We start from the raw sequence: 21,734 nt of genomic DNA, 5'->3' as shown, positions 1-21,734 counted from the left end.
CAAAGCAGCAAGAAGTTTCCCACTTTTAGGAAAGATCAAAAGGTAAAGTTTGGATCCAATTAAACAAGTGGCAAACCACCGAAAGACAGAAAAAACATCACTCACAAATTGCCTTAGAAAATAAGGTTGGTATTCTACACTACATTGGTGTAAACCAGACCTCTGATACTACTATGGCCTTGTTAGAAAGATAGGGGACCTAACATCCTAGTCGTAAGAGACACTGGGTACTTCTGGACTTTTTGCAAACTGCACATCAGAAATTAAAAAGGATAAAAAATATTGCTCCAGATATCCAACAAATAGGAAAGGAGATTATTTACTTTTCAATTACAATGCCTCAGAAGCATCCTAGGTCAGGTACAAGATTAACCCATGTAATCAATATGGGATTTGACAAAGACAGTACCAGCCATAAAACAGTCACAGCCCCCACCAGCACCATCACCTTACCTCCAGTACTAAGTGGAAGAGGGTGTTTTGTTAAGAAGGTTTGGAGTCTCATTGTCAGTCCGTTTTCAGAAACTGTATTTTCCTAGAACAGAATTTTCAAACAAGTGATATGCAGAAGGAGTGCACCACTTTTAACGTTACAATAAGGATATCCTTTGAGTAGTGTCAGAAATAAGCTTTCAGTATGAACAACAGGAAGGTCCCTAGCTACAATGAAGAATTCATTTATCTTATTACTACTACGTATTTGAATGGCTGTTAAGCTTTTCTTAAATTATACTGACATGACCACTAGATTATTAAAGTTAGAATTTCATCAATTCCCTTCAAGTTTAAGAAGTCGTAACTGGAAAGGAAATACTTGATTCTTTCATTGCTAACAGAGGTTGAGTAGAAATTCCTGTAACAAATTGGTTTTTTGAAGTGTTTTACATTCCATAGGAAATTCTAAAAAGCACAAAACCAAAATGCAAACACAGACATGGGCAGATGCCTTCTACACTGTATTCTACCCATCTTAAATCTGAGCCCAAACTTATTGCAACATATTAAAAGTTATTCCATTCCCAACAAAACTCGTTTATCCTGTCTGGAATTCATTGTCAACAGAAGTTGGTTAGAGAAGAACAGCAGAGAGCCCAGACTGAAGAACTGCAGGAGGTTCTGTTAATGCTGAACAACTAGGTGACAGAACAGCAAATGAAAGCAAAATGATCTTGCCTGAGGGAAAAAAACAAGCAACTTTAATTTTACATATATGCTGATAGGCTCAAATTTGACCACTACTTACAATAGCGTAATTATGGCCAGTTCTGTGAAAGCACCTGTTCAATAGTTGGTAATGGTCAAAAAGCCAATAAAACATTAAGAATTCTTAGGAAAGGAGAGCAACACAATGCAGATATAAAAACCCAACAATGGCCACAGCTTGAACAAACTATGTGATTCCATTTCCACCTTAAAAGGGATACAGAAGAACTAGAAGAGCTTAAAAAAATGGCAATAAGAAGGAATAAAGACAGAACAGGTTCTATGCTAGCAATAGTTAAGTAATCTAGCAGATGCCAGTTTTTAAAATGAGATGCTAATAGGAAACAGAGATACTCACAAAATCACAAGTGAAATAGAAAGGGTAACAGAGAATAACACTTTTCACAGCTTCTCTTACTACAATTATTAGGGGAGCTTAGGGCCATTAAAAGGAGTGACACATAATAGTGGGGCTTTGAAACTCTGCTACATGAGGTTGTAGATACTAAAGATTTACATGGGTACAAAAAATAATTATACAAACTAATGCTAGATGAAAATGGTAAGACATCTCAGAGGGACCCTGACAGGCTTGAGAGGTGGGCCTGTGCAAACCTCATGAAGTTCAACAAGGCCAAGTGCGAGGTCCTGCACCTGGGTCGAGGCAATCCCAAACATCAGTACAGACTGGGCGATGAATGGGTAGAGAGCTGCCCTGCAGAAAAGGATGTGGGGGTACTGGTAGATGAAAAAACTTGACATGAGCTAGCAACATGCACTTGCAACCCAGAAAGCCACCTGTATCCTGGGCCACGTCAAAAGTACGGTGGCCAGCAGTGCAAGGGAGGGGATTCTCCCCATCTACTGTCCTCTCATGAGACCCCACCTGGAGCCCTGCGTTCAGCTCTGCGGCCCCAGCACAAGAGACAGGGATCTGTTAGAGAGGAGGTCCAGCAGAGGCCACAAGAATGATCAGAGGGCTGGAGCTCCTCTCCAGTGAAGAGAGACTGAGAAAGTTGGGGTTGTTCAGCCTGGAGAAGAGAAGGCTCCAGGGAGACCTTACTGCAGCCTTCCAATACTTAAAGGGCTCCTACAAGAAAGACAGGGAGAGACTCTTTACCAGGGTGTGTAGTGACAGGACAAGAGGTAATAGTTTTAAACTGAAAGAAGGAAGAGTTAGATTTAGATTAGATATAAGGAAGAAAATCTTTACTGTAAGGGTGCTTAGATACTGGAACAGGTTACCTACAGAAGCTGTGGATGCCCCATCCTTGGACGTGTTCAAGGATTGGATGTAGCTCTGAACAACCTGATCTAGTGGGAGGCGTCCCTGCCCATGGATGTCGGGTTGTATCTAGATGATCTTTAAAGGTCCCTTCCAACCCATACCATTCTACAATTTTATGATTTTTTTTATTTTTTATTTTTTTTTTTAAACTTTGTGCATTTCCTTATTCTAGGTGTTTCAGTTTTCATCTGACAATATGAAGCACCACTAAGGAATCTAAGTTTCTTGCTTAAAGTACTTCTCCTTTGGTCGAATGTACTATCCAATTCAGTTCCAATAAAATTTATGTCCAACTCTTTGATTCACTTCAGTACCAAGATTTACTACATTTGCCATTCCTTTCTTTCCAGTGATGCAAAGCCTTAGTAAGACATAGGATTGAGAAAGCATGCAAGCAGCAACATTTTGCAGTCAGTACCTCAATCCTTAAGAATACAAAAATCTTCACAAGTCATCACTTTATACAAGTTTAAAGATACTCACCTTGCTAGTCTTATTGATGATGTAGCTTGTCCAGATCCAATTGCGCTTTAAATGCCCATAAAAGCTGGAATCCAGACCTGCAGCACCTAACCCATCCCCAGGGATCGTTCCATTGTCAACCACTTCTCGGCTGCCTCTAAGAGAAAGAGTGAAAAAATGTACATTTATTATTTTATAAAAGCAGCTGAGAAAGCAATCCCTAAGTTACATGTGTGCAATGTGCAGAACACTCCCCTTACCCTCCCAATTTAGATAGAGCTGGGAAAGACAAAGAGAAAAAGAGGAACTCCCTTCCTTAACCCTGATGCAGACGCAGAGTAACAACAAGGCTCTTCCATTAAGTTGTAGTGCCAGATATTTAATGACCAAGCTTTCAGTTTTAAGCTTATACCCAAAGCAACTTCATTATTGTTAATTAAGTTCCAATGATCATGTTAAACACTGTTCTCATTATTATTCCTACAACAGAACTAGAGAAAATACTTGCTCAGATGAGAAACTTTCTCACGGCAACTGTGGAGAAAGTTTTCCATGGGAACTAAAGGCCACCATAAACCCTACATTTTTCACACTGACTGTCAAGGACTGATCTCTCCAGCTAACAAAATACATTAAAACCTTGTTTAAATACACATACAAATAGCAAAAAAAAAAAAAAATAAAATAAAAACAAAACAAAACAACAACATCAAAAAAAACAATGCATGTGAGATTCTCTCTCTGGAAGGAAAAACAAAACCAGAAACTGGAATTTGGTTTCCTCAAATACTCCATTATTTATTTATTTTTAGATAACTTTGTGTATCTATCAGTAATACTGAAAATAACTTTAAACACTGTTTAATAAAACAGAATAGAGTATTGACAACAAAACTAAACCATAGTGCACAACAGTATAAAAAGTATAACTGCTATTCTGCAAGGCTGTCACAGTATCCTGGCTGTGATTAGGCAGAAGATGTATTTCAGGCTTCTGTATTTCACCAGTGTACAAATACCACATTGGGAATTGATCTGCAAGCAATATGTAAGAAACTGCAACACAGAAAGGACAGAATTCAGAATATGATACTTGAGAGCTTCTGAAGCTGTGTGGTACTTGAGGTGCCGTGCTATAAAGCACAGGACAGTCCTTAATTTTTTCCCTTGTGTTAACTGTACTTATGAAGCATTCCTTCCTTCTCAGTTTCACTTTCCCCAAGACTCTTGCACCACACATCTGTACTACTTTGGAAGGAAATCTGAACCTGGTTTTCCCATTCTGCTAGAATAAATACCCACTTGATAGGCAAGGTGCTTGTAGAATTGATACATAACTATGCTTCTTCTTAATCAGAAAGGTTCTGAATTAAAAACAAAAACAAAACAAAACAAAAACCAACCATGAAATGCTCGCCTTCACTGCATTTGCTATTGAGTGACATTCTCAAAACCAGAACAGTTCTTTTTACCCACTCAATTCATTCCACAAAACAAGCATGAAGCAGACATACGTGGTATATTCCAACATCGCACATTTTCGTTCCAGATTGTGTTTATCCACTGCTGATTCTTGTTCCATTTCTACATCTAGTGCAGTCTCCTCCCCTTGAAGATTAGTTCTCTTTGAACGAGGATAGCGGACAACTCCTAGACATACAAATGGTTTTGACCATCAGGTTGAGAAGTTAGACTTCAACTCATTTCAATCTACCCTGCTATGGGAAACTACTGCTCTCACTGACTTACCAAACAGTACTAAATAGATTCTTTTACCTATCTGACTAATTACAGAAATACAGAATAGTTTTGTTTGGGCTTTCAGTAGCAAACTTTTCTCATTTTTTTTCTTAAATGTATACTTGTTGCAGCTGTATATCCTACTTAAAAATACAAAAGGACCAAACGAAAAAAATAAACTCAAAAAAAATGGGGTGCAAAAATCCTTTAAATTCCACTTCTCAGCTAACCGGGGCTATCTGTTGGAAAGTTTAACAACATGTTTTTAAGGAAGAGAGATCTGCTTGAATTGAGAGGACTATGACAAAAATATACTAGTAACTATTCTCAAAGTATTCTCAAAGAGGTTTTTTTCATAGCTGGATTGAAATCTACCAGGGCTATTACACATATTGATACTTCTAATGGGACAGAAAGGATTTTTCCTTTAATACAGTTCTGAAAACGTCAAATATATAGTTCTGTTTCTTAGATCTAAACTTCACATAATTACAAGGACAAAACTCCTAGTTTTTTTTTTTTTTTTTTTCCATGCATAAGGAGACCAGCCAACAGAACAAAAGGCGAGCAATTACATACACAGAGCTTGCCTCAAGTTTTAGGAAAGGGAGGAATTATGGTATTAACAGAATGAACAGTAAAGGTGATAAGAACATACAATTATACCATACCCAATGGTGTATTAAGGCAGACACACTGCAAATCAAACCAGAAGTTTTCCACATCCTGCATGGTATTCAGAACATATAAGCGCCTCTCAAATGGGCGGCTACTTTGTGCCAAGTTATAGTGGGGGTCACAGATAGTGGTATCTACAATCACAGCATTTCTCTTCATATACACAAACACCTGTCAAATATAGTACGTTTCAGGCTGGTAGAAAGAAATCATTGAAATTGCATAATTTACAAGACACAAAATCTAATCTATTTTAGGAATGATTAGCATTTTCTCAGTCTTTGCTGTTTTGAGCCAGTATATAAGCCAAATATTGCTTAGAGACACCAACATCCACCATGTTGCATTGTATTCCCAAACTTCCTTTGCCAGTGATGCAGAAATTTAATTTTCAGATTTAGAACAGTTTCTTTCCCCAACTTGTGCATAGGACTATTCCAAGTTTCCACAGAGAATGACTACTTCCTACAAGCTCTCGTTCAAGATTAGGCCCCTCTTTAGGGGCCTAGTTATCTATCTTCTACTCGTAAAGTATATGTTGCTGTTGCTGCCTTCTCCTTTGCATGTGCTCTCAATTTACAAAAAGTTGTGTAAGAATGTCTCTATTTTATTATGATTAGTGACTTAATTCTGTCTGTTAGACATCCAAAGCCTAACACCTTAATAAATGAGTATATGGCATACTCATTTTTCACAAAGTCTGCAAACACACAGGTCATTATTGTGTGCAACTTCCAGCATTATACACTTGAGTACTCTCTTTCCAGAGAAAGGCAAAAAATCCAGAGAAAAATAACTTACTATATGACAGCTGGAACAGGAGGTTTGCATATGTCTGCAACATCAGTATTTTATTAAACTACTTAAGGTAATTACAACCCCCCCAGATTTGCATTTGTATCACTGGAACAAACAACAAGAAGAACAATGGTTAAGTTTTCAAAGAATTACCTGGTCTTTGTCTTGAAATTTCTCTGTTGGACCAAATTGTATCAGTCCCATATAACACAATCTTTGAAGGTTTTCTACCACTGAAAAGATGTACCTCCTGCAGTAATGTTAGAAACAATACAATTAGCGTTCACAAAAGCAGAAACAACGATACCAGAAAACATGCCATTTTCATACAGCAACCTGAAGTTTCAGAAAACCAGCTGCTTTTTTTTAAATATTGGGTTTTAGAATTTCTCAAGTGTCTGACTTGTTAGTCCATAGAAAATAACTAAAATCCCAAAGCTGCAACGTTTCTTTCCTCAAATCACAAACATAATATTTTAGCTAATTATTAACAAAATTTTGCTAGCAAAGAACATAATTAGCTAAAAATACTTTATGTACAAAAGAGTTGAACAAGGTCAGAACACCAGCAGATCTGCAGACAATTTCTTATTATGAGAAGACATACGTAACAAAACATGACTACTAAATATGGGCTGATAAACCTTCACGTGTCCATACAACTATAAGGATCCTTGTCCAGTTCTTTAAAGTTGTAAGGTTCAGAACTACCTGCTCCAACAAACTGCTTTCAGAGCTTGGCATAGCAAAAAGTGCATAATTTCTCATGATGTTTATCTACTTCAATGGCAAAACTCTTGAAGTTTCAGGAAGCTTTTGAGATGACACTTCTGAGACAGAGAGAGAGTTTGTGAAAAATCCAGCTTTGCTCACATTTACCTTCATTAAGATCTAAGTTTTTCTGTGCAATTACATGGGAATTTATACCATTTTTTTTATTTATTTTTTTTTTTTTTTTTTGCATTTTATACCTTCAGTCCAATCTCGATTTCTAAACCTTCTAGATGAGGAATGGCAAACAATGGCAGACATGCCAGTGTGAGCACATACACAGAAACTGAATGTTATGTATGAGAGGCAGGAGTTAGGTAATGTGTCACCTCCTGAAAGATTTATGAAGGACAGCATCATTTAGACTCTATTAAATTTTGAATTTAGCAGCAGCCAGGAGCGTGTTTTGAACAAAAGTAACATCCTGCTGATGAGTTATGAAGGACAGAGCCTCCCAGTTCTCAAACGCTGCCCGACAGCATGCATGAATATCATTTATTAGTTTCTTATTACCTTCTATTTGGGAGAGAAAAATACAGTTTGGCACACTACCCTTACAAGATTGATGATCCTTGTCTTCAGTAACAAAGTTCTCTTTGACACAAACAGAAAATAACTGAGAAAACAGTCAGCCACTTTTGTTTCCTCCCTAGAGCCATTTACTTTGACTCATCTACTTACCTTTTGTAGAGCAGCTGCTGTCGGACTGACCTTGGAAGAAATCTGATCAGTGTGTGCTTTTGTAGTGGATCATTTAAAAAATCTTCCAGACCATCCACCTAGAATTATTTATAAGTTAATCAAAACGTGAAATATAACTGCCCTTTAAAGTACTGAGCTTTGGTATTACTACTGTCTACTGAAATATTTTTAAGCAAAAGTTATTGCTTTTGTAAAATGGTTAAACATTAATCGTGTTAATCAGGCAGGAGATTCACTGAGATTATAAAAAGCTCTTTGCAAAATATAAGCTTTATAATTTGCAGTATTATAGGGCTATACATTTTTCTCAGCGTGGCTGTACATGCAACTAGCTTTTCTGTACAAGAAACTATGATGAAATAAAGTTTCTACTCTCTAATGGCTAGTTTTGTTAAAAAAGACTAAGGTGGTATTTGTTACTGCTTATAAGTCCAGTTGAATTATCAGACTTTAAATTAAACCAAATATGAAGTAATAATAATAATTAAAAAAGCACTATACCTTGTAGCTCACTTGCACTATTTGAACAAAGAGTGAGAGAGGCAAACAGAGAAGAATGTCACTAACAAGAGCCCATCCAAATCCAAACTCTCTGTGAACTGGCAGAGGAGGGACATAGCGCATCCATGACGTATCATCCACATACACTAGGAACAAGATAACTGGCTTAGATTCAGATTAAGACAGGACAAACTCAATACTTACACTAGTCATTTTACTGCGAGTGTTCAAGCAGAACATATCTGGCAGTTCATCGTTTGGATGCCTGAAAATCTAACATGACCTGAAAATTACTTATCTTGCTGACTTTCAGCCTTTTTTGAAGTGGACGCTTACATTTTTCAGTGCTGGTGAGGACACTTGAAAAGCATATTTAAACCTATTACAATAAGTTTGCTCTTCTTCCTTTGCTTACACAGACATTTTAGAGGATGTCTGAAAGCTACAAATGTAACAAATTCCCATGTTCTGAAGTGTGAAGATGTTACTTACACTACCCCCATAAGACTTTTTTTTTTTCACCAAGATAATCTGCTCGAAGACTTAACTATCCTTAAACTATATTTAAAAAAATAAATAAATATGGATATCCAATCCAATTCTTTTTCTACACCCAGTAGCATGGAGAACAGTTGATCAATGAACTATAACATTGTCTTCATTTTGGGAGATATGCATTCTGTCCCCCTTAGTACAACTTTTTTGTATAAGAAATAGAAGGTGGCAACATTACGTCATTTATTTTAAGCACTAGTTATGCAACTATGGCTTCGGTGCAGACCTATCCCTAATAAGATTAAATCTAAACCATTTCTTCCAATTTACTCAAGACAATTTGGAATTCAAATCCTGCTCTCCAAATTACTAGCAAACCTTCCACTTATCATCCCCAATTTGAGCATATTTTGGTTAATTATCTAAGACATTAAGAAAAAATATTAATTATGATTGGGCTCAGAATAAAGGTCTTATCTGATATTCTTTTCAATTTGAGAACAAGCCATTAAGAATCTCTCAGTACTTTTTTCAAGCATTTGTGTTCCTACCTTAGTGTGTTTTCATTGAAATCATATTATCAAACAGTTATGGAAATATTACACTGAACCATAGCAAAGCATCTAGTAAAGCCAGGATGTGCCAATTCTTACCTGTTTGATTAGACAACTCCACTTCAGTGTCGCGTGCAGAGATTTCAGGATTTGTCACAGCTTCAATAATGTGTACGCTCCCGTCTGTCTGGGCTTCGAGGATAGCAGTGTTCACATTTGGCCCTTGCTTGCTGCCTTTTTTCTCACCATCACTACCTCCTTTTCGGTCTGCTCCATTTAAAGGGTGTCCATAAATTAAATACCAAAGGAACATGTGGACCATTCTTAAACGGGGCATTTTGGGAAGAAAGCCAAGAGAACGCCCAAGTCCTGGAACTGGGAGGAAAGATAAAGTATCAAACAGAAATAAAAAGTGGTTTAAAACAGGAAAAAAAAAAAAAAAAAAGCTATCTCTGCAAAACTGATGTGAAAAAAAAAGGGAGGAAAGGTGGGCCACTGAAGGTAAATATAAGTTACACATTAGTGAAGAAGTAGAGAATGGAAATACTCCAGTTTGCAATTTAAAAAAAAAGCTAAGAAACCATTGGATAGTAGTCCCTAGCTGAGATTGCTTCTAATATACGGCATTTCTATAAAATAAGAAAAAAACAACCACTTATATCTTATGAGAGCCCAACATCTGAAAGTGATCATTAATAATAAATGGAAATGTGAAAGATGACAGAAAAAAAAGTTGGATGTACCTGTAACAGGGTGATAGTTTTTTAGCTCTGTTATGCCCATTTTTTCATCATTTTTTCCTGTCCGACTATTATTTTCACCTTTACACGAACTTTCTTGTGTTTCTCCTGACTCAGAAACTGCATCTTGCCCCAGGTTTTCCTCTTCAGCATGGTCCTGGGATGTTGGTGTCTGCGGAATTTTAACCCTGTATTGAAACCATATTGAAACCATACAAGACTTTGGTAAAAACAAGTAACATTATGATTGCTTATAAGTTGAACAAAGATGGCATCACGGGGACTGGTAATTAAAAGAAATGCAAGTCTCTTTGCAAAAGGACGATGGCCTTGAACACTTGTTCCCATCAAATGATATTGAATATTTTGATGGAAAAAGAGGTACTTTTATGATCTTTTTTTTGAAAAGATAAGCTGGGTATTGAAATTTAATATGCACAACCCTATTCTCTCCTGATATAGGATTTGTTTCTTATATTAATCTTTTCAGACATAAGGTGCAGGTGGAAGCTTGTGATTTGCATTTGAGGATGCATGCGCAGTTCCTAAAGAAGGGAACAGAACCCCATCTTTGGGAATTGATCTCATTATGAGGCTACACAATCATATTCCTTTTTTCTGCTTCACCTCCTAAGTCCTCAGTCCTATGCTCTCTGTTGCCCAGTGGACTTGCACTTAGGTGACAATCTCAGACTACATTTACAGTTAAAAAAAAATTCCTTTGCAGAAGTTTTTAAGGTAAAGGGTGAACCAGTCTTCTATAAAAGCTAAGGCTTGTAAGTGTGCCAAAAGTTGAACTTCAAATCTTTAGCAAATTAAGAAGTTAATGCCATCACTCTAAAGTCCCACTGTGATGATTTGTTTATCTGCCCACACCTCACAGGCAAAAAAATGCTTAAATCCTGAAAGAAACAGTGGGAATTTCTTACTCATTCATCTCAACAATTCCCATTATTTCTCTGTCTGCAGCTAAAGAGAATCCTAAGTTTCCTCTAAATATTGCACCAAGATTACAGAGCTAACTTGGCCTCAAACCCACTACTAACCAAAAGACAGAAAATTAAGAAGCTTAGTGCTGCCCATAAGTAAGCCTCATTCTCTGTGAATTGGCAAAGCTCTTTAATTACTGCTGTTCTAAACTAGCTGGGTGTGATACCATGTGAAGACAGTGACTGAAATGAGAAGCAAAACGAGCATGGAGAAGTCAAGACCTTGAAGCTGATGCTTAAAGTTCAAGGGATCAGAATTCAATTCCTCCTCTTTCCTGTCTTTGGAAGATACTAAGCACCTCACTTCATCTTTGAGCTTTGATTTCTCTGCTGTTAGAGAGGAGGCTAATTTTTCTTTTGCTTAATTTGCATTTATTTCCTCTGCATACTTTTGCATGTACTAGACATAATAAGCCAGATTCCCCACCAGATCATCATTGAAACTTGCCTGCTTGCTGTGCTTGAATTGGAGATTCGGAAACGCACCTGCTCGATGGCACTTTTTACAAGTGGATCATTAGGACTCACGGAAGGATGAACAACAAACTCTACCTGTTAAAAGCAGAAGAAAATAAACAAGAGGTATTTATGGTATTTATATCAACTCTTAATCAGCTGCATAAATTATCAGAGATTTAGTCAGTAGCCACAATGGATGAACACTATAAAGTTTTATTAATTCACAGAATATTAACACCTTTGGAGTGAAAGACCAACTAGCTTATACTAAGCAAGACACCAGGCTATTTGGTCTCTATACCAATAAAAACTCAGTGTCATTTGCACAAACGTCTTTTTTTTTTTTTTTAAATCTGAAATATTTGGAGAACACAAACTTGCAAATATTAAGCTGAAAGGGATAAATGAAAAGCAGTACCTCGGAAAGCCAAACTAATAGATATTATTGCTAAAATTATGCACACAATACAGATTAGCAAGATTTCATGTGTAATCTACAGTAATTGTGCAGAAGGTGATTTTCAATGAATTGTTTCTCTCCCTGCTTTTGACATTTCACACTAGAGTTACAATGACAAGTGTGAGCTTTACAACTACAGACTACAAACATTTAAGCTACAGACATTTTACTTTCATAAACCCCAGTAACAGTGGATTTTTGTTAAAAATACAAGGTAGATCACATTCTATAAGTCTCAATTCAGAAGCTAACTTATCATTTCTCATACACTCCCTCCTTTCAAAATGAGATTAAATAGAATCGTGCTGTAGCCTGACAGTGCAGGGAGAGACAAACAACAAAACCTCTCAGACGGGAGATTCAGAGACTGATCTAGGGACTATTCCTTGGTTTCACGATTATCTGCAGTACAATAATTGAAAGTAACCAGAAACCTGGTTTTCACAGTAGCTCAGTTTGGGACGTGTAATTTATAGGCAGCTCGACTGAGGGTTCTGCTACAAAAAGTAAAGTCCTCCCTATATTTCAGTACAAAGGCCCAAAATATTTTGATAAACCAGAAGGTTGTGAAAAAAGACGTTTCTGTTGCCAGGGTTTGAGCAGACACCTTTTTACTAATGCCGTCTTGGATGACCGTAGTACGATAGAGTCTGAGGAGTCCTTCTCGTGAAAGCTTCTGGACCAATCGGATGATAGACTTTTTGCAACATTTAGTGGAGACACCTTCTTGCTTCTCTTGATCCATGACCATTTTCTGAAGCCTACAAGATGCAAAAAAACCCTGCATTTTAGCCCAGAAATGCTCCAAACTGCCTAAGCAGTTTGCTTGAGGGAGTGGGGCAAATGGATTTTTCCCTACTTACAGCAATTGCTGCTCATTTTTCCCTTTTGCTGTAGATAACTAGAAACTTAGCCTTAAATTTCAGCTGTATTTTCTCTGTTATCAAGTGTACCATTTTCAGGAGAACACTGCTGCTCTTATGTCAGCCTCCCTAAGGTAAAGAAAACCTACAGCTTTTCGTGATGGGTGCAGTTTATATTTCCATTTGAGAGTTCAATTAAGATTGAGGCAGAAAGAGGTTACTTTGCAGTGTTCAGAGCTCAGAAACTACACATGCACTCACAACGCAGATACACATCCTATTACTTGAAGCAAGCTCATTTCTTCCCTTGTAGTAGTCTGCAGGAGCACGTTCACACCCTGCTCTCTTTATGCCTATTTTCATACACTTCTTCACAAATGCTCCAGGCCCTATTTCTGGAGAGTGAATTTTCAAGAGGATAATGAAGGGTATTTAAGAAATGAGACAATAAAGTGAATGTACACATGGACTTCAACTTTCAAAAGAATACCACGTAATGGCAACTAACAACTATAGTGACAACCAGCAAATTTCCCTGGCAGACACCGGAGAGGGGCAGAACTTTCACTAGTAAGGGAGGAACCTATGAGCAGCACTAAAGTGGATAGAGCATAGGGGATAGAAGTATCTTCTAAGTCTGCTCTTGGACATGGCTAGATGAATCAGCAATGAGGCTGGTGCCACAAGATGAAGCTCTACTTTCACAACACTCTGCAGTTGAACTAGGAGACAGGAAGTTTCAAAATTCTCAAACCAGAGGAGAATAAAGTCATTATTTCTTACTAAATTCCTAGAACATGCAGCCCTGTGTATTTTTACATGCCAGGATGTTATGCACTGACAAGAGAAGATGGATGGTGCAATCCAATCCGCCACAACAGAATCTTGCCAGTTTGGAAGCTGGGACTCAAGGATAACACCAGAATTGCCATTTCTCTTTGAAAGTGGATCTCAGAAGTCTGAAAGACTGCTATATCATTCAGGGAAATATCTTTAGTCCCGACAGGATAAATCATGAGAACACACAAAACCATTCCACATAAAACAGCTAAGAAAAGCAAACTTTCCAGATCCCACTAAAATCCTAGTGACAAATGATGGCTGAGTGACATGAAGAGCCTCTACAATCAATGACAGAATAACACAAGAACAATTTTTGAAACCAAGTAGATACAAAACTTAGGCAGATGAAAGAATCCTCAAACAGGGAAGTGCTGTACTTTACTATGTGGCTCCGGGCACTGGCATACTGAGAGGAGAAAATAGGTAGATCTCAGAGTTGATCTCTGGTCAGCTATGATCAATATCAACAGAGATCTCTGAATATACTGTTTAAAATTTCACTTGTTTAATTATCTGAGAAGAACTATAATTGCTTCTAAACAACTGACTAATTTTCACGATTCAGTATAATTCTAATCCCTCCCCCTTCCTTGCTGCATTCTCTCCATCATTACAGCACTGCTATTAGGGAGACGAAAAGCCAACAGCATACAGGGTTCCTGAAGCAGGGCCTATGCTACCACAGTGCATCAGGCCCCCACAACACTGTTTTTTAGACAGACTCACGTGAACAAGCTTTCAATTAGCCGGAGGTTTCGGACAGCTTCCACGATGAGATTTCGGCGCTTTAGCAGTCTGTAAGTTTCATGAGATCGCTCCACTGCTGTAGCTTTGGAACGCTTTTCCTTCTTTTGGTCACATATCTGCTAGTGCACAACATAGACAAAAAGATATTTAATATGAACTATTCAGGGTCTTCAGCCTAACAGTGGTTCTTCACACAGTTGCACTATGCCCATTCCACGTTCTGACCAAGTTTGACTTGAGAGTTTTGGCCTAGAAAGCTGGTAGTGGCATTACCATAGTGCTGAGTCCAAGCCAACACATCCTGTCTCTCAAAAACACTTCATCTCACACTTGTTCTTACAGCAGTGAAGCCACACAATTTTCATGTCAAAGCCCATGAATTCTTCCGGTTTAGGACAGACAAACCAGATAATACGCACCACTTGTATGCACGGATGGACATTAGGTGATAACACATATTAAGTAAATATGGGGAAATTGTAGAACACTAGAGAACTAAACCAGAATGATATATTGGACATCTACTTTCCTACCTGCTGGAATAATTTTCACTTGCCTACAATGTAGACAAAATATAAATGTGCTTTGAAATGAAATAAAGTTAAAAAACAAAAAAATAATCCCATGAACAAATACAAAAACTATAGCTGGAATCTTGTTGTAAACATACAGAACTTAGCTCAGACAGCCACACCAAAAAGAAAATACTAAGACCCATGATCTTACCTTAGGGTCTTCAAGTCTGACCTCCTCAACCACAGCCACATCTCCATCTTCATCAATGGAATGAGCACAGGTAGAAAGACTGGACTCCTGCTTTAGAGTTTCCAAAGTAGAACTCTCCCCCAAAAAGTTGTCTGGTTGTTCATCAGATTCTTCAACAATTTGAGGGGAAGGCAGCTTCTTCCCCACAGACTTCACAGCTGTTGGCTTTAAGCCTGGTTTAAGAGCAAAGGGCCTTGTAATTGTTCTGCTCTCACAGTTTCTGTAAATGTTCAGCTCTCTATAAAAGGCCTTACCCACTCACACAGGTAACTGTATACTTTAAAGCATTTTCACATATTCTTCTACCATGCTGGAAGCAGTGGTTTGATTGTGAATGACTGAATTGTCCAAAAGTAAAGCTTTTAAAAAAGCTAACTCTGGAAATGTGGTTTTCAAAAATGTGCTCTCTACATGCAGAAGCCTCTTCAGAGGCAGACTTACATGACCAAGAGGGGACAGATTAGCTTATTCAGAAACTGCTGTCTGAAGAAAGGAGGGTTTTTGTCAAAAAGATTTTCAAATTCTGCCAGAAACCTGAGGGGAACTCTTCTGACTCAAAGCAGAATTGAGAACAAGGATATAATATTACTCCCAAGACAATAAACTTAAGATATGGAGATCTGTTCTCCTCTCTTCCCCTGGAGTGCACCAAAGTGGTAGGAACATGCAAATAGCTAAACTAAACCATGATATCCTCCTTAAAATATGTTCCCAAAAGGTTGTCAGCTTTTACATTGTGACGTTCCCAATAACTCAAGAGAAAGATGAAGCAATTAGCTTCAGGAGACAAGACATTTTTGTTACAATATGCTTAGGTGAGTAAAGTTGAAGGTCAAGTCATCCCAAGACTACTGCTGCTTTAAAGTAGTTAGTTACCATCTTAGCTAATATCAGACAAGAAGTCAGTACAAGTTCATGTACAGTCATCTCACTTGAAGGTTTGTATCAAATACATTTGTCCATGTACTGATGCAAACTCTAGAGCTCAATTCCAGACATATCCAACTGAAAAAAAAAAAACAAACAACACACTACTAAAGGAGGAAGATTTTTTTATGTTTGAATAAAAAATGTTAGTTCACTTGTCTGTCAGCTCCCATTCTATGTCCTGCACCAAAGATGACAGTTACATTCTCTCCAAACTTTAAAATCATGATCTACCTTTAACTGGTGTTGACTGCTGGGTACCATCTTGGAGATTTGATTTCAGCAGAGAACCTGAAGTGGCCTTCTGACCTTTTCCTCTCTTCTTGCCGTATTTCACTTCTTCTTCATTGTCAGACTCTGAGACCAAAGTGTCATCTCCAGGAAACGCATCTTCTACAGGGGGAGAATCTTCTGGCACTAGAGACAAAGTAACTGTAGCTAACTGCTCACTCCTAGCCTTCTCTCTCTCAAACTGACGGTTTAAATCACTCTCATCTGCAAAACTGTATGAAACATACTTTGTTGTCCTTTGCCGTCCTTCATCCTCCATAAAACCCTAAGAAAAGAATTGGAACATTACTTTATTACCTTACTTCTCCATTCTTGCAGTCTGTTCTCTAGCATCAACAGTGAGAAAATTTCTTACTGTTCTCCACTCACATATAATTATTTTTTTTTTTCTAAATAACTACATTGTTGACTAACCTTAGCATACAGAAATCAAAAGAAATACTCTGCGTGAAAAATAAGTAAGTCTGTATTACCTGCATATTAGAATGAAATGCCTACAATATAGTGGATGTATAAAAGTCTAAGGAAGAATAAACTATATGCATTTAGCGCTGAAATCAAATTTTTCATAACTTTTTTCTGTAGTGTAGAGATTACTAGAGTGAATTACACCTAAGTAGAACTGCTGCTACACTGCATAGTTTAAAACATCTAGCAACTTTAAGACTTAGCTATCAGTGAGGGAAGACAACTTCTTCACAGTTTATTTAGAAAAAGTGCGTTTAGACATTCCTGTGGCATATATAGTTCATTTGTTTTTAATTCTACTGAACTTTTTACCAAGCAAGATCTTAGTAAACAATTCTCTATTGAAGTAAGATGGCAATTATCCTGCCTTTGTGGAAAGGGGTGGGTGGGAGCATATGAAAAAAGACAGTTGAATTTGTTCATCTCTAATTCAGAAGCCTGTTGAAAAAATATTGAAATATTTGGAAATAAAGATATTAACCACCATAACCTCTACAAAAGAATTTTTTTTTTCAGAATGTAATGCTGCTTTCAAAATGCAAGTAGATTTGTTTTAAATTACAGAACATCTCTGATAAGATCTTTCAGAAAAGGCTACGAGAGGAGACAATTTTGCAAAACATCAGTTGTCTTATAAAGATGAACCAAAAGGGCTGTTTTGAGTTGAGAAACATTTATGTCCATCTCCATAAAATACCAGAACATGCAGATTCCCAAATGCCAGTAGGTCACCTGTGTTACCACCGATTACAGTGAGTGTGCTTTAGTGGTTGAGGTGCATTTCTCTGCCCTGTCTCTTTTTGGAGCATAGGCCTGCTTCATACTGCTGGGAACAGTGTTGATCTGGGATGCTGTGAAGCTGCATCTGGTACAATCCCGTTAGCTAGTGTGGATCACTGGAATGTGCATTCAGTATGGACAGCAAATCTGGGGCAACGTGTATTTTTTCCCCAGTCTTTATTACACCCAATCACAAACCAGTGTAAAATACTTGTACATCTGGGTCAGCAAACTATTAAATGTTAGGGCAGCTAACCAGAAAACAGTAAAGAAAAGATTCTAGGAGAGCAGTTATGTTACATTCTAACAACTAGGCCTAGATATCAGATTATAGTAGGTTAAAATTTCAACTGAACACTTTTTGAACACTTCTCTTATATATCTTTTCCTCAACTGAAGTCATAATCTTTTCAATTTTATCATAATTCTTTCACTGTCAACTCTCAAATCCCCGCGGTTTCTATTGTTTGAGGTTAACAATATTATAACATATTACCGCAGTAACCACAATTGCATTTTCAGTTTCAATAAGTATCAATATTATTTTATTTTAACCTTACCTTGACAACTTTGTACCTTTCCAGGAGACGACAGAGCATCCTTGCTTCTAGCTTCCCCACATTCATAGCCATCCGAATTTCGGCCTGAGAAATACCTTTTGTTCCTCTACTTTCAACTGTTTCAGAAAGGAAAACCAGAAAATATCTCAGGAAAACAATCTGAATGAATTGTATACACATATATCTTTATATATATGCTCATATTTGTTCTAAATAACTGTTACAAAGTCAAACTTGTCTCAAAAGCTATGTGATATTGAACCATATGCCAGAATGTAAACCTTAATGTTCACCACTAACAATTAAATAAATTTTCAAAGACATACATAAGATAGTCAAATGCTGTCATAAAACAGGATTTCATGGAAAGCAGCAGCCCGGTAGAATTAGGTTCAAAACCGATAGTTTTATATTAAAAGGAAGTGAATCCTGCACCTGACGGCTTTCTACAGTCAGATATTCATTCTCCATTACGAAAGGTAAAGGAGTAGGAGAAAGAGAAAGAACACCATTTTCTTCATCACCTTTTCTTATCCCATAGCGTTTCCCATGGTGTTTTATTTTGGTGGTACTGAATAGTTGATAAGCTTACAGGGATGGCAGCAATGGATAGGAAGCCCAGTCATAAGACAGCAATGACTGCTGTTACAAAGGAGGAAAAAAGGCCACTAGTCTTCCCTGAAACATGATTATGGAAAAATAGATTCTGTTGTTTAATTATGAAAAAAGCCAAAATGAAAATCACATCAGTTTAAATTTAAAAACAACAATAAAAACAAACAAACAACAACAAAATCACGTGAACTGCATTTAACTCTCCTTAAAGGCAAAATGGTTTGCGAAGTATTTAAAACATATTAGCTCTTTCCACCACATACAGAAGCAAGACAAGAAAAGATGAACTAGTACGGAAAACACATTAAGCTAGAAGTTTTTAACATGTTCATGTTTTCTTAATTTCAATAACTAATTGACATTTTGAATCAAGGGAATCTTGTTAAATATTCAGCACTATGTTCTTGTCAGAGATGAAGCCTGACATGCAAGACTCAAGAGTTGTTTGCATAAGACAGTCTCAAGCCAAAGCAGTGACAAGGAAGTCCGAGCTCTGATCAACCCCAGCGTGCTTTACCTCAAAGACTCTGACTATCCAAATGGTTGACACAAAAGGTAGGAGAACAGTATTTTCTTATACATAGAAAACTGAGATAAAGAGATTAAATGACTGCCCAACCACCTACAGGAAGCTTACAGCTCCAGTCTAATCTGAACAAAAAGCCCATCTTTTCCATGGAAAATTAACACTCGGGTGCATAGAATGCAATCAGAACTTAGAAAAATTAAAAAAAAATCCCACAATACCTCTCTCTCATACATATAAAGAGTAAGAGGGCAATCTGAAAAATCTTTAGTATATTATATTCATGATACTTGAATACCCTTCACACACAACACTAACTTAGCTTACTATGAAGTTAAGAATCCTTATGAACTCCAGAATTAAGCAATTCAAGGAAACATTTTGTTAATCTTTGTAACAGATAAACCATCTTGCACACGCAAATATCTCACTATATCACCTACTTATCTCATAAGCCTGAGTGAGCATATCCCTTTCACAAACAATATCCACAGGCTGGACAACTTTTGTGATGATCTCTTCTTCATCATCATCATGATAATCTTCCATTTTCTTCCGAAATTCTTTTAGTAATTTAAGGCAACGGACCATGACATCAGTACCTGTGAACATGAATGTTGTAACAACTCTAAACAAAATGCAAGTTGCACGTGTGCGTGTACATGTTTAAACTATATTGTTTCCCCGGGCAGCATGGTAAAAGTAGTGCAATCGGGTAAAAAAGACTTAAGACAATTGCTTATTTCTAGGAAAGGTTTTCAATAGCTCTTCCCTATATATATACGAATCTGTCAAAATAATGACTAGCAGAATTTTTGAGATGTTCCAAACATTCATGGCTATGTCAACATTAGGTCTGTTCAATGCAGTGACTTAAGAGTGGAATGGAAAACACTGAAATAATAGTAAAAATTCCAATAGTACAAATAAATCCCTGAAATGCGTTTTCCGATCCACAGAATTACCACTTCAGAAGACAAATCTGACTGTGAGATCACTCACTGGGTGTAAGAAGTCTCCTTACTTTTCCTTCCCTACAGACTCAAAGCATTTTTTTTACTTTCTACAAATGCAAATTACATAATGATTAACATTCATGCATACAAATACAGAAGGAAGCATACACCAAGTACCTAGCATCCTAGAAAATGATCACACGGAACAGTCCTACACCACCCAGTAGTCTCTTAGAGCCTAGCTAAAATGTACAGTTGCTTTCTACAGTTCCAACATGACTATGAGAAGAACAGGTTCTTCTCCATCCATGTCTGCAGACCCCACATGATGTCAGTTACGTTAAGGAAGCTCTATGTGCAACCATTTGTGAGAAACTAAGCTTCTAGATTTCTTGTCCGAAGTCCTAACCTACTCCCTGCACCTAAGGAATGGGTAAGTTTGTGAACACACACGGCGTATTATAACAACATGCAATGAAAATCGAGACACAAAATCTAAGGCTGTTGTATGTGAGGACAGAACACACTGCTAGCCAGAAGACACTTGGTATACAATTCAGTCCCACATCTTAACATGTTACTGTGTACTGGCTGTGCTGTAGTAACCCTCTACCTGCTCTACCCTTCTGGGATCTCATAGAAGAGTGGGGACAAATGACTTCAGGACAGCTTTAACAGTCCTGCTCTTTGATATAAGGATGATCCACTATCACCAAAGCCATTCAGCTGCTGCTGCACCATTTAAGAGACCAGTGTTTAAGAAAAACTAGAAATAGGTTATTGTACAATGTCAGCTTTTCAAGTGCAGCAATTCAGTAGCTACTGCAGAAGTAGCCAATTAACCCTGCAGCAGGGAGTGGGAACATCTACAGCCATCACTACTCCTCTCGCAGAGCCCTGCTGTCATAAACGCCAGGTGAAAGCTTTAGCTAAAATCATTAAGGTTTCAGTTAATGAATTTTATCTTATGTTTATATATGATGACTTACTGAAGCCTCGCTGACATGAAGTTAATCCACTGTAACTTAATCATGTGACTGAGCTCCAGGCCAGATGATCCCATTGTATTTCCTCATCTGAATTCTTTCCCTGTCAGACTCTGCTTAGGATAGAAATAAAGTTCTGACATTTTGGTAGGGCTGTAGGCACTGTTATCTCATCCTCTGTGTTTTTACAGGCCATTAATTTTCACTTGCAGCCGTGTTTGAAAACAAACAAACAAAATCAAAATCTTTTTTACTTTAGCTCTTGCTGCCCAGTGATGTGCTTCCCATAGCAGATGCTGTGGCTTCATCCTGAACATGTCCTGCATATTTCTATCTGCTTTCCTGTGTAACTCTGGAGATTAAAGTATCTTTAACTCTTATGACAATCAGCTATTATTAAATCATCCTAGTTTAATACCTAGTGTCTTTAAGGCATTTTTGTGGACTTTCAGCTTTTACGCCCATAAGATGAAATTATCATTCAAGTTAAAGATTCACCAGGTGGCATTTTTTCATAGCAAAATGTTAAATAGTAAGTGCAGCTGCTGCTGTCTCAATCTGTGACAA

General features: G+C 37.4%; 1 protein-coding gene across 2 annotated transcripts in view; it reads right to left on the bottom strand.

Moving 5' to 3' along the window:
* GTF3C1 (general transcription factor IIIC subunit 1) overlaps positions 1–21,734 on the bottom strand; it is a 47,622-nt gene that overhangs the window by 20,151 nt on the left and 5,737 nt on the right. Inside the window, exons 7-22 of one of the 2 annotated variants that reach the window (XM_035549225.2) lie at positions 19,669–19,827; positions 18,085–18,200; positions 16,220–16,541; positions 15,020–15,231; positions 14,273–14,409; positions 12,448–12,601; positions 11,370–11,473; positions 9,936–10,120; positions 9,292–9,567; positions 8,144–8,289; positions 7,622–7,719; positions 6,323–6,419; positions 5,365–5,542; positions 4,468–4,603; positions 2,975–3,110; positions 454–535 (exon numbers count right to left, since the gene is read on the bottom strand). In XM_035549225.2, the coding sequence (XP_035405118.1) occupies positions 454–535; positions 2,975–3,110; positions 4,468–4,603; positions 5,365–5,542; positions 6,323–6,419; positions 7,622–7,719; positions 8,144–8,289; positions 9,292–9,567; positions 9,936–10,120; positions 11,370–11,473; positions 12,448–12,601; positions 14,273–14,409; positions 15,020–15,231; positions 16,220–16,541; positions 18,085–18,200; positions 19,669–19,827 (2,538 nt within the window). Of the gene's footprint in view, positions 1–453; positions 536–2,974; positions 3,111–4,467; positions 4,604–5,364; positions 5,543–6,322; positions 6,420–7,621; positions 7,720–8,143; positions 8,290–9,291; positions 9,568–9,935; positions 10,121–11,369; positions 11,474–12,447; positions 12,602–14,272; positions 14,413–15,019; positions 15,232–16,219; positions 16,542–18,084; positions 18,201–19,668; positions 19,828–21,734 lie in introns of both variants that reach the window. The other variant, XM_035549224.2, reaches the window with a different exon arrangement.

Source organism: Cygnus atratus, chromosome 15 (assembly GCF_013377495.2).
Source record: "Cygnus atratus isolate AKBS03 ecotype Queensland, Australia chromosome 15, CAtr_DNAZoo_HiC_assembly, whole genome shotgun sequence".
Classification (NCBI taxonomy): Eukaryota; Metazoa; Chordata; class Aves; order Anseriformes; family Anatidae; genus Cygnus; species Cygnus atratus.
This window is presented reverse-complemented; position numbering and strand designations above follow the sequence as displayed.